Raw genomic sequence first — 15525 nt, forward strand, 5'->3', positions numbered from 1 at the left:
TAAAGTGCTGCACTCAATATGCCAGCAAATTTGGAAAACCCGGCAGTGGCCACAGGACTGCAAAAGGTCAATCCTCATCCCAATTCCCAAGAAGGGCAGTACTAAAGAATGTTCAAACCACTGGCAACTGCACTCATCTCCCATGCTAGTAAGGTAATGTTCAAAATCCTCCAAGCTGGGCTTCAGCATTAGTGAACTGAGAACTTCCAGATGTTCAAGCTGCGTTTAGAAAAGGCAGAGGAACCAGAGATCAAATTGCCAACATTCACTGGATCATGGAGAAAGCAAGGGAATTCCAGAAAAACATCTACCTCTGTTTCATAGACTATGCTAAATCCTTTGACTGTGTGGATCAACACAAACTGGAACACTTTTAAAGAGGTGGGAATACCAGACCATCTTACCTGTGTCCTGAGAAATCTGTATGTGCGTCAGGAAGCAACAGTTAGAACCCTGTATGGAACAACTGACTGGTTCAGGATTGAGAAGGAATACAACAAGGCTGTTTATTGTCACCCTGTTTATTTAACTTATACACAGAACACATCATGTGAAATGCTGGGATGTATGAGTTACAAGTCAGAATCAAAATGGCTAGGAGAAATATCAACAACCTCAGATATATGGATGATACCACTCTATTTGCAGAAAGTGATGAGGAACTAAAAGGAGCCTCTTGATGCGGGTGAAGGAGAAGAGTGAAAAAGCTGGCTTAAAATTCAGTATTAAAAAAACTAAGATCATGGCATCCAGTCCCATCACTTCATGACAAATAGAAGGGGAAAAGGTGGAAGCAGTGACAGATTTCCTCTGCTTGGGCTCTAAAATCATTGCAGATTTAAGATCACTTCAAACGGCAGCCCTGAAGTTAGAAGACGATTGCTTCTTGGCAGGAAAGCTATGAGAAATCGAGACACTGTGTTAAAAAGCAAAAACATCACTTTGCCAACAAAGTTCCATATAGTCAAAGCTATGGTTTTTCCAGTGGTCATGTATGGATGTGAGAGCTAGACAATAAAAGCACCAAAGAATTGATTATTTCGAACTGTGGTGCTGTAAAAGATTCTTGAGCATTCCTTGGAATCAAGGAGATCAAACAAGCCCATCTTAAAGGAAATCAACCCTGAATATTCTTTGGAAGGGCTGATGCTGAAGCTGAAGCTCCAATACTTTGGCCACACATGCAAAAAGTTGACTCACTGGAAAAGACCCTGATGCTGGGAAACATTGAAGGCAAAAGGAGAGGAGGGTGATAGAGGATGAGATGGTTGAACGGCATCACTGAGTCAATGGACATGAACTTCGGCAAACTCCAGGAGATGGTGAGGCACAGGGAAGCCTGGTGTGCTGTAGTTTATGGGGTTGCAAAGTGTTGGACGTGTGACTTGGTGACTGAACAACAGATAGCTCAATATCAAAAAAACGAACAATCCAACCACAAAAAAAGCAGATTGACACAGACATTTCTCCAAAGAAGACATACAGACAGCTTAAAAAGCACATTTAAAAATGCTCAACATCACTAATTATTCAATTCAGTTCAGTCGCTCAGTCATGTCCAACTCTTTGTGACCCCATGGACTGCAGCACGCCAGGCTTCCCTGTCCATCACCAACTCCCGGAGCTTGCTCAAACTCATATTCATCGAGTTGGTGATGCTATCTAACCATCTCATCCTCTGTCATCTCCTTCTCCTCCCGCCTTCAATCTTTCCCAGCATCAGGAATTATCATCTAATAATAACTAATTATTAACAAAATGCAAATTAAAACTACAATGAGATCTCATACTGGTCAGAATATTCATCATCAAAAAACCCTACAAATAATAAATCCTGGAGAGGGTGTGAAGAGGAGGGAACCCTCCTATACTGTTTGTGGGAATGTAAACTGGTGCAGCCACTATGGTGAACAGTATGGAGATTCCTTAAAAAAGTAAAAACAGACCTACCATATGACTCAGCAACCCCAGTCCTGGGCACATATCTGGAGAAAAACACAGTTCAAAAAGATACATGCAACCCAATGTTCATAGTGGCACTATTTACAACAGCCATGACATGGGAGCAACCTAGATGTCCATCAACAGATGAATGGATAAACGTGATGTGGTACATATATACAATGGAATATTGGTCAGTCATAAAAAAAGAATAAATAATGCCATTTACAGTAACATGGATGGACCTAGAGATTGCCATATTGAGTGAAGTCAGACAGAGAAAGACAAATATGATATCACTTATATGTGGAATCTTAAACAAAAAAAGGGTAGAAATGAATTTATTTACAAAACAGAAGTAGAGTCATGGAGGTAGAAAACAAACTTATGGTTACCGGAGGGAAAAGGGTAGGGGGACAAATTGGGAAACAGAGATTGACATGTACATGCCACTACATATAAAATAGATAACAAGGACCTAGGACCTACTGTATGATACAGGGAACCCTATTCAGTATTTTGTAATAGCCTAAATAGGAAAAGAATCTGAGAAAGAATTGATAAATGTATATACATATATAAGTGAATCACTCTGCTGTACACAGACGAACACAACACTGTAAACCAACCACATGCTAATATGAAAAAGATTCAGATGCTTTGCCCACCACTGCCCTGCTCTAGCTTTTTACGGGAGCTCGGCCATGATGGGGGAGCAAGAAGACCCCAAGCTCACGACCTCTCACAGGCACACCAAAATGACAGATACTTACAGAGCAACTATTGATAACACAGACCAGAACCTACCAGGGAAGACCTTCTACAACTAAAGATGTAAAGAAGGAACAGTGGTGAAACAAGCCGGAAGGGCTAAGTCACAGCACAGCCAAGACCCACACCCCTGGGGGGCAGAGGGTGAGCAAACCCACAAACGGGAGGACAACTACATTGCAGAGGTTCCCCCACTCATTCCTGGCTCTGAGCCCATTCCTGGCTCCCCAGCCTGGGGATCCTGAGCCAGGAAGACGAGCCCCTAGAATGTTTGGCTTTAAAGGCCAGTAGGGCTTACATCAGGGCATCCCTGAGGGCCTGTAGCAAGGAGCAGTAATCTGAGAGAAGCCTAGATCAGCTCCCCTGCTGATCCTGGTGAGTTTCCCAGGATGCTGGCGACTGAAGCTCTGGGGGCCACAGTCATGGGCATGGCCATTCCTTGGAGTTCCTCCAACCACGTGGACAATGGCACTGGCACACGCCACTGTGGATCCTCTCCAGTGCATCACCCGGCCCTGCCCTGGCCACCTTCTGAGGCCCCAATACTGGGACTCCTCAAGCTAAACGGCTAACTGAGCAGAAACGCAGCCCCACCTGCCAGCACACAGGCTGCCCTAAGACCCCTGGGTCCACAGCCCCCCTAGACTCATCAGTGAGCCGGCAACCAAGCCCAGAACCCCTGGACCTGGCCGTGCCCTCAGGAGCAGTGCCAGTCACCAGTGGGCTGACACCAGCTCTAGGATCCTAGGGCCCAGCAGCCAGGGAGCCCAGGACCCAGCCCCCCGAACCCTGGGCCCCCACCAGCCCAGGACCACGGAAGCCCTGAGGTCTGCCACAGCAGGACACAGCCCACCTAATGCCAGCCCTAAGATGCCTGGGCCCCTCGGCCAGCTGCCACCCCCCCTCCCCACCACCAGCAGGCTGGCACCAGCCCAGGTCCCTAAGGCCCAGCACCATTGATCTGGGACCTGGCTCCACCCATCACTAAACCAGTACTTGCCCCAGGCCCCACCCCAGGCTCCAGTCCCCCCTCCACCCCCAGGCCACCATGAGCTCTACACATCTTGGACCCCTCAGCAAGTCCGCCAGGATCCAGCATCACTCATCAGCAGGCCAGCTCTGGCTCTGGGATACCCTGCAACCTGCAGCAGCCATGTTAAGAACCCAGCCCCATCCCCCAGCAGCTGACACAAGATCCAGAAACACTGGCCCCAGAGCAGCCCACCTTGGAACTGCTCCCCACCAAGCCTGCCATGGGCCAGCACTGTCCCTGGGACCCGCAGGCCCTGCAGCCATCCTCCTTGTGGCCCAGCCCCACAATGGTTCCAGCAGCCTCCACACAAGACAAGGCCTAGTACCAGAGTCAACTGTACCAGGGCCCTGCAACACCTCCCAGACTACCCACAGTGGTCAGCCACCACAACAGAAAGACACAGGCAGCCCACATAGGGTTCACTACAACGTACGGCTCTGGTGACCAGAGGGGACCTGTGTGCTACAAGAGGCCACTTCTCCAAGGTCAAGACACACAACCAACCTACCAGATACATGGAAATAAAAACAGCTAACTAGGCAAAATGAGGCAACAGCGGAACACGTTCCAAAGTGAGGAACAACATAAGAACCCAGAAGCATTAGGTGAAATGGAGGCAGGCAATCTACTTAATAAGACTTCAAGGTGGGACTTCCCCGGTGGTCCAGTGGTTAAGAATCCACCTGCCAATGCAGCGGACGAGTTCAATCCCTGGTCAGGGAACTAAGATCTCACATGCCACGCAGTGTGGCCAGAAAACAACAAAGAAGAAGGAATTTAAAAATACCCAGATACAAATGAAAACAGAAGGCCAATGATTCAAAATTGATGGGATGCAATAAAAACAGTTCTAAAAAAAAATAAGACAGGACACCATAAAACTCTAAGAAGAGAGCACAGGCAAAACATTATCACATAAATCTTGCCAATGTGATCTTAGGTTGGTCTGCCAAGGCAATAGAAATAAAAGCAAAAACAAATAAATGGGACCTAATCAAACTTTCAAGGTTTTACTTTTAAAATCCTTTTTCATTTTAAAAAGCTTTTAAATGAAAAGACTACCTACAAAAGGACTGGAAGAAAATATTTGCAAATAATGCAACCAGTAAGGGTTTAATTTCCAAAACACACGAATAGCTCATACAACTCAATAACAGAAAACTAAAATACCCAACTAAAAAAGTAGGCAGAAAACTTTTAGAAGGCATTTTCCCAAAGAGGATATACAGATGGCCAAAAGGTACGTAAGAGATGCTCAACACTTCTGATTACTAGAGAAATGAAATCAAAACCACTCAGACCAGTCAGAATGGACATTAAAAAGCCTATGAATAACAAATGCTGGAGAGGATGTGGAAAAGATGGAACCCTCCTACACTGTTGGTGGGAATGTAAACTGGTGCAGCCACTGGAGAACAGTATGGAGGTTCCTTAGAACATTAAAAACAGAACTATCATATGACCCAATAATCCCACTCCCGGGCATATATCTGGAAAAAACGAAAACTCCAATTCTAAAAGATACATGCACCCCAATGTTCACTGCAGCACTATTTACAATACCCAGGACATGGAAGCAACATAGATGTCCATCAACGGATGAATGGATAAAGAAGATGTGGTACATATATACAATGGAATACTACTCAGCCATGAAAAACAATAAAATAATGTCATTTGCAGCAACATGAATGGACCAAGAGGCAATCATATGAAGTCAAGTCAGACAGAAAAGCAAATAGCATATGATACCACTAAAATGTAGACTCCAAAATGTCACACAAATGAATTTATTTACAAAACAGAAACAGACTCCCAGACACAGAACATAAACCTGAGGTTACCAAAAAAGAAGGGGGAAGGATAGGTTAGGAGTTTGGGATTAGTAGATACACACTACAGTATATAAAATACATAAAAAACATGGCCCTACACTATACCACAGGAACTATATTCAATATCCATAAGAAAACATAATGGAAAAGAATATGAATATATATATGTATACACACATATGTGTATGTACATTATATCTGAATCATTTTGCTATACACCAGAAGCCAACACAACATTGTAATCAAAACTACACTTCAATTAAAAATGAAAAAAAGGAGCTTCCCTGGTAGTCCAAGTGGTTAAGAATCCGCCTTGCAATGCAAGGGACACTGGTTCAATCCCTGGTCCAAGAAGATCCCACATGCCTTGGGGCAACTGAGCTCGTGTGCCACAATTAATGAGTCCAGGCTCTGGAGCCCAAGAGCTGAAACTCTTGAAGCACACATGCCCGTGATCCACAACAAGAGAAGCCACTGCAATGAGAAGCCCTCACACCACAACCAGAGAGCAGCCTCTGCTTGCTGGAGCTGGCAGCTGGAGAAAGCCCTAATATAGCAACGAAAAGCCAACACAGTAAAAAATAAATATAAAATAAATTAAAAAATACCTAAGGGCATTTGAACAAAAAGTATGCAGACTATTTCAATAAGTATTTTTTAAAAATTAAAAAAAAAAACAGCTCTAAGAGGGAAGTTTATAGTGATACACACTCAAGAAACAAGAAAAACTCAAAACAACCTAAACTCGCACCTAAATGAACTAGAAAAAATAAGAACAAAACTCAAAGTTAATAGAAGGAAAGATAAAATCAGAGCAGAAATAAATGAAATTGAGGCAAAAATAAATAAGAAAATAAAAAGATCAATAAAACTAAGAGTTGGTCTTTGAAAAGATAAAGTTGATAAGTCTTTATCCAGAGTCATCAAAAGAGATTTTGGTTAAAACCAAAAATGAAAAAGGAAAAGTTAACAATTGATACCACAGAAACACAAAGGATCATAAAAGACTATTACAAACAACTGTATATCAATAAAATAGCAAAACTAGAAGAAATGGACAAATTTCTAGAAATGTACAATCTCCCAAGACTTAACAAGGAAGAAATAGAAAATATGAACAGACCAATTACCAGTAATCAAATTGAATCAATAATTTTAAAAAACACCCAACAAACAAAAGTGCAGAACCAGATGGCTTCATGGGTGAATTTCAGCAAACATTTAGAAAAGAGTTGATCATTCTGAAGACTATTAAAAGAAAAGAAAAACAGAGGGAAGAATGCATCTGAAGTCATTCTACAAGACCAGAATCACTTTGATACCAAAACTAGACAAGGATATCATACAAAAAAGAAAATTACAGGTCAACATCACTTGATGAACACACACAAAAATCCTCAACAAAATATTACCACACTAATTCCAATAACACACTAAAAGGACCATACACCATGATCAAGTAGGATTTATCCCAGGGACGCAAGGATTTTTTTCAGCATCAATAAATCAATCAGTGTGATATACCACACTGACCAACTTTAGAATAAAAACCATATGATCATTTCAATAGATGCAGGAAAAAGCTTTGGATAAAATTCAAAATCCATTTATGATTAAAAAAAACAACAACAACAAACTCTCCAGTCCTGGGTATAGAGGGAACATACCTCCACATATACTGAGAAAAACGGAGCTGGAAGAATCATATTCCCTGACTTCAGACGATACTGCAAAGCTACAATAGTCAAAACAGTATGGTGCTGGCACAAAAAAAGACATATTAGCTCAGACAGGATAGAAAGCCTGGAAATAAACCCACATACCTATGATCAATTAATCTACAACAAAGGAGGCAAGAATAAACAATGATAAAAAATAGTCTCTTCAGTTAAGTGCTGGGAAAACTGGACAGTTGCATATAAAATGAAATCAGAACATTCTCTAACCTCATACACAAAAATAAGCTCAAAATGGATTAAAGACCTAAATGTAGGGCTGGATACTATAATATTCTTAAGAAAAAAACAGGCAGAACACTTGTTGATATAAACTGCAGCAAGATCTTTTTGAATCTACCTCCTACAGTAGTGGACATAAAAACAAACAAATGGAACCGAATTAAACTAAAAAGCTTTTGTACAGCAAAGGAAAACAGCATGCAGGAAACAGAGCTAACATCTGATCCTGCAATCCCACTCCTGGGCATATACCCTGTAAAAAAAAAACCATAATTTGAAATAATACATGCACCCCAATGTTCACTGCAGCACTATTTACAATAGCTAAAACATGAAAGCCACCTAAATGTCCATCAACAGCTGAACAGGTAAAGATGTGGTACATATACACAATGGAATATTACTCAATCATAAAAGAGAATGAAATAAAGCTACTTGCAGCAACATGGATGAACCTAGAGATTATCATACTGAGTGAAGTAAGACAGAGAGAGACAAATATATGATACCCCGTATATGGGAAAATCTAAAAAAAATGTAAAATGAACTTATTTACAAAACAGAAATAGAGTCACAGATGTAGAAAACAAACTTATGGTTACTGGGGGAAAGTGGGAGGATATATGTGTGTGTACACACACACACATAACTGAATCATTTTATGGTACACCTGGAGCACTACATTGTAAACTAACTATACTTCAATTAAAAAATAAAATGAAAAAAATAGAACTCTCACCTCTAAAACAGAGAGTTGACTTTCTTAAAAATGTGCAAAAATTAAATTCAAGACAGAAAGAAAGAAAACAAGAATGCCTACTCTCACTACTTTCATTCAACATACTACTATTGGAAGTCCTAGCCATGGCAATCGGAAGAAAAAAAAAAGGGATCCAAATTGGAAAGGAAGTAAAACTGTCATTGTTTGCAGATGACAAGATACTATACATAGAAAATCCTAAAGATGCCACCAGAAAACTGTTACAGCTCATAAATGAATTCAGTAAATTTGTAGACAACAAAATTAATATAGAGAAATCCATTGCATTTCTATACATTCACAACTAAAGATCAGGTTGAACACTGACATAAATCATAGTGATATTTTTTCAATTCTTTTCTTAAGACAAAGGAAATGAAAGCAAAAATAAATTTACAAGCTTTTGCACAGCAAAGAAAACTAATGACAAAGTGAAAACTCAGTCTACTGAATGGGAGAAGATATTTGCAATTGTTAAAACCAATAATTACTATCAAAAATATACAAACAGCTCATACAACTCAATATAAAAAAATTTTTTTAAAGGGCAGAAGACTTGAATATACATTTTTCCAAAGAAGATACATAGATGACCAACAAGCACATGAAAAGATGCTCAACACTGCTAATCAGGGAAGTGCAAATCAAAACCACAAAGAGCTATCACCTCATACATGTCAGAATGGCTATCATCAAAAAGATCACAAAAATCAAATGCTGGTGAGGATGTGGAGTAAAGGGAACCCTTGTGCACTGTAGGTGGGAGTGTAAATTAGTGCATCCTCTATGGAAAATTGTGCGCGTTCCTCAAAAAAACAAAAATAGGGCTTCACTGTCAGCTCAGTGGTAAACAATGGTGGTAAACTGGTGTCAAACAGGAGACAACCAGTTTGATCCCTGGTCCAGGAAGGTCCCACATGCCTCGGAACCACTGAGCCCATGCACCACAGCAACTGAACCTGTGTTCTAGAGCCTGGGGGGCCGCAATCCCTGAAGCCCACGTGCCCTAGAGCCTGTGCTCTGCAACGAGAAGTCACCGCAATGAGAAACCTGCGTTTCAGAAACTGAAACTAGAGAGTAGCCCCTGTTTGCTACAACTACAGAAGAAAGCCTGCACAGCAACAGAGGCCCAGCATGGCCAAAAATAAAAAAAATAAATTATTTTTAAAAAACTAGAACTGTTATACCATATGATCCAGCAATTCCACTTCTGGATATAAATCCAGAAAAAATGAAAAAAGACACACATACCCCAAAATTCATAGCAACGTTGTTTACAAAAGCCAAGACATGGAAGCAACCCAGGTGTCCATCAACAAGCAAACGGATAAAGAAGACATAGTAAATATATATAAGGGGATATTAGCCACAGAAAAAGAATGAAATTTTGCCACTTGCAGGATTGTGGACAGATCTGGAGGGTATTATTCAGGAAAAGACAAACACTGTTACCCTTTTGTATGTGGCATCTTAAAAAAACAGAAAAGAAGCAATAAAACAAAACAGAAACAGATACAGAGAGCAAACAAGTGGCTGGTTGCCAATGGGGAGAGGAAATCACGGAAGGACAGGGTAGGGATTTGAAGCTGTCATAGTTACTCCCCAACTCTCTTCCATGGAAGCTGGACCAGTCACACCGACACTGTGTTGGGAGACACTTTCCCCTCGCACACCTGCAGCCCCGCCTGATGAATGCCCCACCGGGAAAGTTCTCTCGGTACAACACTACACCTGAAGGCAAGGTCTGTCCAGGATAGTCCATGGCTTCTGTCATCCTTTCATCATATCTTTTTCTTGGTTTGTAAGCACTCTTTATAAAACAAGCTCTTTGTCACATGGATTTTGCACCATATTTTCTTCCAGTTTGCCCTTGTATTTTTTTTTCAATTTTGCCAAGAAGAAATGGCATATTACTATGCAATTAAATGTATCGCTCTCCTCTTTTGTGACCCTGGGGGTCTTTTGTGTATGTCCTTTGTTGCTCAGCTGTGTCCAACTCTTTGCCACTCCATGGACTGTAGCCCAACAGGCTCCTCTGTCCATAGGATTCTCCAGCCAAGAATACTGGACAGGGTTGCCATTCCCTCCTTCAGGGGATCTTGCAGACCAAAGGATAGAACCCAGGTCTCTGGTACTGGCTGGCAGATTCACCATCACCTAGCAACCAGGGAAGCCCATTGGGGGTCTGGAAACTACTAAACAGGCCTTCTCCACTCAAGAGTATGAATATAACTTACCGCTCTTTATGGGTTTTTGTGGTTTTATTATTCACACTTAAGTCTTTGAGTCATCTGGAACTCATTTTCATACAGGGGTGAGATCCAATTGCATCTTTTCCAAGCTGGTTACCCAGTCCCAACACTATTTATCAAATGACCTGTCTCTCCCCTAAAGACACTGAAAGCTACCTTATAGTCCACGTTTCTATTTCAAAGCTGACCTTATTCACCTAAAGTGGTCCTTTCTAGTCTGGCAAGTAGTGGCTTCCTCATCCAGTTCCCTTTGTTCTAGCCTTAAACACCACTCTGAGTCTGAGCTGACTCCACACAGGTAAGGCCACTATTTTGCTCAAGACCTGCCAGGCAAGAACACCTAAGAAGCTGACCCCACCACTCACAGCTTATAATAGGTTCCTGACTGCCAAGTGCACGACTTTTTCTAATCTTCCTAGGAACTCAGGAGGTTGGGAGGCGATCCGAGGGCGGGGCGGAGAGGGGTCCCCCAGCAGCCAGCCACCTGCAGCCCAGGCCCCGCCCAGAAGCCAACCCCCTGCAGAGGGTGGGGCCGGCCGCCACGTGAGTGCTCACAAGAGGCACTCTCACCCGCCTAGAGACGCATGAAAACCACGCAGGTGTAACTCCTGCTCCTTACCAGCACCCGGGACACTGGCTGCTGTTCTCAACAATCATCTCTCTCCCCTCCGAGGCCTCCCCCTCTGCGCCGAGGACTCCCCTGGGGAGACAGGGGCTCGGTCTACACACACACACACCTTCATGCCCCCAGCCCCCAGTCTCAGGGATGAGAACCAGCAGGCCCAGCTCTGAAAACTCATCTCCTCGTGCTGCTGCTAGAAGACACCGACGCAAGCCAGTTGCGTGGCAAACAGGCCCCTCATGGTCCCGTGGTCCCCGGGCCTCAACTGGCCTGGGAAGCAGCTACCCGCCTGCAGAGAGGAGTGTGTTGTCCACGAGGACACGTGGCACACCAAGGCTGTATAGGAGGCTACAGGAAGAGGGGCCTGACAAGAACCCACCCTCTGGGGCCCTGGGCGTGGTGGGAGGAGGGAAGGCAGAGACCAAGGCCAGGATGAGTCCCGAGAGCATCAGACAGAGCAGAAAGGGGGAGCAAGGGGAGGTGGGAAGGTGGGGCAAAGACCAGGGAAGCAGCCTGGGGTTCTTCACAGGTTCCCTGCACACAAACCCCAGCGGGGACGTCTGTAGTGAGCCCCTACCTCCCGCAATAACCATCCTCCAATCAACCCGGTCAGTTTCACTTCCTGAAGCAATGCTGTTCAAACTGGTCCTGCTTCACCTCCTCTACGACCCAGTTCGAGTGTCCCTGTTCTCTTCCAGTTTACCCTGCTCGAGGACAGCTTCCTTGATTGAAAAACACCCTCAAGGTTAAATGTCAACTTTGCAACCCTGCTAAAGTCAAACCCAGGCCTGCGCTCCCACCACACACATGCACACAGGCCTGGGTCCCTCACTCTCCTCCTTTCCTCTGGGTCACCCCTTCCCTTTCTCGAGGCTTCGGAGTGAAGGCTCCCGCCTTCTGCAGTCTGACTATGAGCGCCTTGGCACGGGGATGGCGGGGAAAGAAGGGGACAGTCACACGTGTGCTGAGGACACTCCAGCCACAATGGGCCTGTCTGCACGCTGCTCCTTTCCTCCGAGGAGATCGACCTCTTGAAAAGCCACGTAAAGACTCCCAAACTCCAAAGTGCCCTGCCAACCACCGCACGCTCAGCTCCTCTCTCCTCCCGCCTCGGTTACTCTCTGGTGACCCCCACCGCCCCTCCCGTTTGGCCACGGGCTGGAAAACTCAGAAGATGCGCTACTGAGATCCAATGCCCAGCTGTCCCTGGATGGGCACAGGCACCCGGAAAACATCTGCAAGACCCTCACGGGCCGCCGGTGCAAAGCTCTGTTAACAAAAGCCCACCCGGCTCGGTCCCCCGTGGACTCCACTTAACCACGTACCTGGCAAAGAGCAGGTGCTCAAGAAACCCTGAGGCGTCTGGCAGAACGACGAGTTCCCCAGAGGACACGGTCCCCTCGGAGGAAGGTGTAGGGCCTCTGCGGGAAGGCCTGCTCCGGGTCCAGACCCCTGGCGCCCCCCGCCCTCCCGGCGCCCTGCTCACCTGTAGGCCCAGGGCGACACGCTGCGCAGGTTGGTGGGCGGCCGGAAGCGGCGGTCGGCGGGCCTGCCCCCGGCCGGGCAGCTGGCGTTGCGCGCCTGCTCGCGCGGGCCCAGCTGCAGCGTGTGGTGGAAGGCGCCGAGCACGCCGGCCGCCAGTCGCCCGTACAGCTGCTCCAGGAGCTCCTCGGGCCGGTCCGCGCAGCCCCGCGCCCGTGCTGGCCGCCGGCCCGCCTTCGGGGCGCCCCCCGCCCGGCCCGGCGACAGCGCCAGCAGGACACCGGCCACCAACGCCCAGACCTGCGGGACAGGCCGCGCTCAGCGCCGCGCGCAGGAGGGGCCGTACCCCCGGCCTCCCGCGTCCCCTGCCCCGGGTCCCCGCCCCGCGCCCTCCACCTCTGGGGCCCCGTCCCGCGCTCCACCCGTGGCCCCGCGCCCCCCGCCCGGAGGATGGGTGCGGACCACGCCGGGCCCCGCGCGCCCTCCCCGCCCGTGCGTCGCCCTCGGGGACCCCGCGGCCCTGCTCCGCGCCGGCCCACGCGCCCCCCGCCGCCGCCGCCCCGAGCCGGCGTCCGTGCGGAGCACGGGTGTGCGGTGCGCGTGTGCGTGTGCCGGCCGGGCTGCTGCGCCGCCGGCTGCGAGTGCCTGTGACGGCGCCCGGGCCCTCGGCGGCCCCCGCGTGTCCGAGGCGCGCGGGTCCCACGAGCCGCCCGGGCCCGGGACTGAGCCTGGCGCTCGCGCCGCGCACTCACTGGCGGCCCCAGCATCGCCGCGAAGTGGCTCCGGTGGTCGCGGCGGCGCGGACACGTCCGAGCGGAGCCGCGCGGCGCGGCGCGAGCGGAAGGAGGCGCCTCGGCTGGAAGGGAAGTCAGCGGGTCCGGTCGCGCGGGAAGAGCCTCGGGACGACGGGCACCTGGAGAGGAGCGCGCGGGCCTGGAGGCAGCCTGTCTCACCACGCCTTCCTGAGGGACTGGAGACTGAGTGTTCCGAACCGGGTGGGGGAGCGGCAGTTTGTCCTTCCCCCAAACGCCCAGGAAACGGCCCTTCTCTGCACCCACCCCCGCCCCCAGCAGCTCAGAAAACCGAGCACCAAACACCCGACCCAGGCTGCCCTTTTGTGGCTGGAAACCGGCACTTTTGGGCGCGCCGGTGTCTGGACGCCTGCTCCTGAAGCCGGGACTCTAAGCGCGAGCAGTGGTGTGAAATAAGACCGATACTTTGTAAATAAAGACAATGTACTTACCTCGAGGGATTCTATTTCAAGAACAAGCAAACGTGATCGCTCGTTCTATAAATCTACTTTAATGCTTTTAGGCGGCGGCCTGGTGAATACGGTCATTTCACAGCCGTCATACTTCGCCAATAAAAACAAAAGAATGATAAGAGCTGAAAGGTTTCCGAAGGTACAGAAAATACACAATTTATGATTCCTTAAACGGTTTCTAGCTTTGGTATTTGCCTTGTAAATCATTGGTGAAACCACATTTCAGTTATGCTGTGTAGAAAAACAACACTTTTGTATGCCTTGAATACCCTATAACTGAAGAGGAATAGCCCTATTTACTGCTAAAAAGCCCACAGAAATTGCCAATTTAAGCAATTAACAGCTTGGTGAGTAAGCGTTCGTTTTGAGGTTACTTTTTTTTTTTTTTTACTAGTAGGTAAATTGTGTTCTTTGTTTCCTTTCTGGTAAAATGGGAATAAACATATCAATGCACAAACATACTGTTTGTGTTTTTTTTCCCCCAACTTGGTAAAGGTGTGGGAATACTTTGAAAGGTTAGGCAGTACAGACCAGACTGTTCCCTCTGCATTATTCAACGAAATACCTTCCACTGTCTGATAACTCAGTAACTTCTCTCTCCTCCCTTGTTACTTGGAAACGAAAATATTTACTTTCCAACAGTTTTCATTTTGTGAAAGATCATAAACACTGAACATGCTCGCCCACTTGATAGAACATACAAATCATCTTTTCAATACTAAACAAAGTTGAGAAATTCTCTTCTAACAGGTGCAAAATCCAGTAGTCAGTACCCTCAGCTCAGAACATACTTATGAAATGAACATACTTATGAAATGAACATACTTATGAAATAAACATGTTAACAATTCAAATCCCACGCTAAGACAAGTGAGATAATGGGAAGTACGTTCTCAAAAGTCCGGCCCCTCATCTAGGCACCCAGAGCCACTGTGGGGGCAGTTGTTTCCACTCACCTTCCTGGGTCAGGGCAGACCAAAACTCTTTCCCTCCTGTGAAAGTCAGCGCCTCTTCCTCTGCCGTCTCCTCTGTCAGCACCTGGATGTCCCACCCCTGCTCTTCACTCCCCACCTTGGACACCCGAGGAGTCATCCAAAACTGGCCTCCAAGTGGCTACCCCGGCTCCACCCGATGTTCCCCATCAGGTCTCAGGTCCTGGAGCGTGTGGCGGCCCCCCGCCCCTTGCACACACCCCTTACCCCCCACCTCCAGGTGTGATCACTGTGGATACCGGTTCCCAGTGTGGCCTGTGACTCACCTCAGGCACTAGCACTTTCTTCCCTCACCTTCTGCAATTCTTTGCTCTGACCCTGCCTCTTCACCACTGCCCCCCCCACCCCAACGAGTCCTGGTGTCCTCCCCCAAACGTTCGACAGTTACCCCAGTCCCTTGATCCTTTTTAGCTGCTCTGTTCAGTTCACACAGCTGGCTGACCACACACAGCTGTCTATGCCACATACCTGAGGCCTCCACCCACACCCCTGTGCGTCACACTTCCGGACTCACGGTCACTTTTCCAGAGACGACTAACTTCCACATCCATCCTCGGATCTCTGCTCTCCTTCACCTCCATGCCCCGGGCTCTACACACTTCTTAGTCGTGCTGC

At 47.0% G+C, this 15525-nt stretch overlaps 1 protein-coding gene across 1 annotated transcript in view; it reads right to left on the reverse strand.

Moving 5' to 3' along the window:
* Positions 1–14058, reverse strand: part of IL17D (interleukin 17D) — a 31020-nt gene extending 16962 nt beyond the window's left edge. Inside the window, exons 1-3 of the mRNA XM_065902287.1 lie at positions 13898–14058; positions 13407–13567; positions 12659–12954 (exon numbers count right to left, since the gene is read on the reverse strand). Coding sequence (XP_065758359.1) covers positions 12659–12954; positions 13407–13421 — 311 coding nt within the window. The 5' untranslated portion in view covers positions 13422–13567; positions 13898–14058. The remainder of the gene's footprint in view (positions 1–12658; positions 12955–13406; positions 13568–13897) is intronic.
* Positions 14059–15525: the final 1467 nt, after the last annotated feature.

This window comes from Muntiacus reevesi, chromosome 11, assembly GCF_963930625.1.
Source record: "Muntiacus reevesi chromosome 11, mMunRee1.1, whole genome shotgun sequence".
Lineage (NCBI taxonomy): Eukaryota > Metazoa > Chordata > Mammalia > Artiodactyla > Cervidae > Muntiacus > Muntiacus reevesi.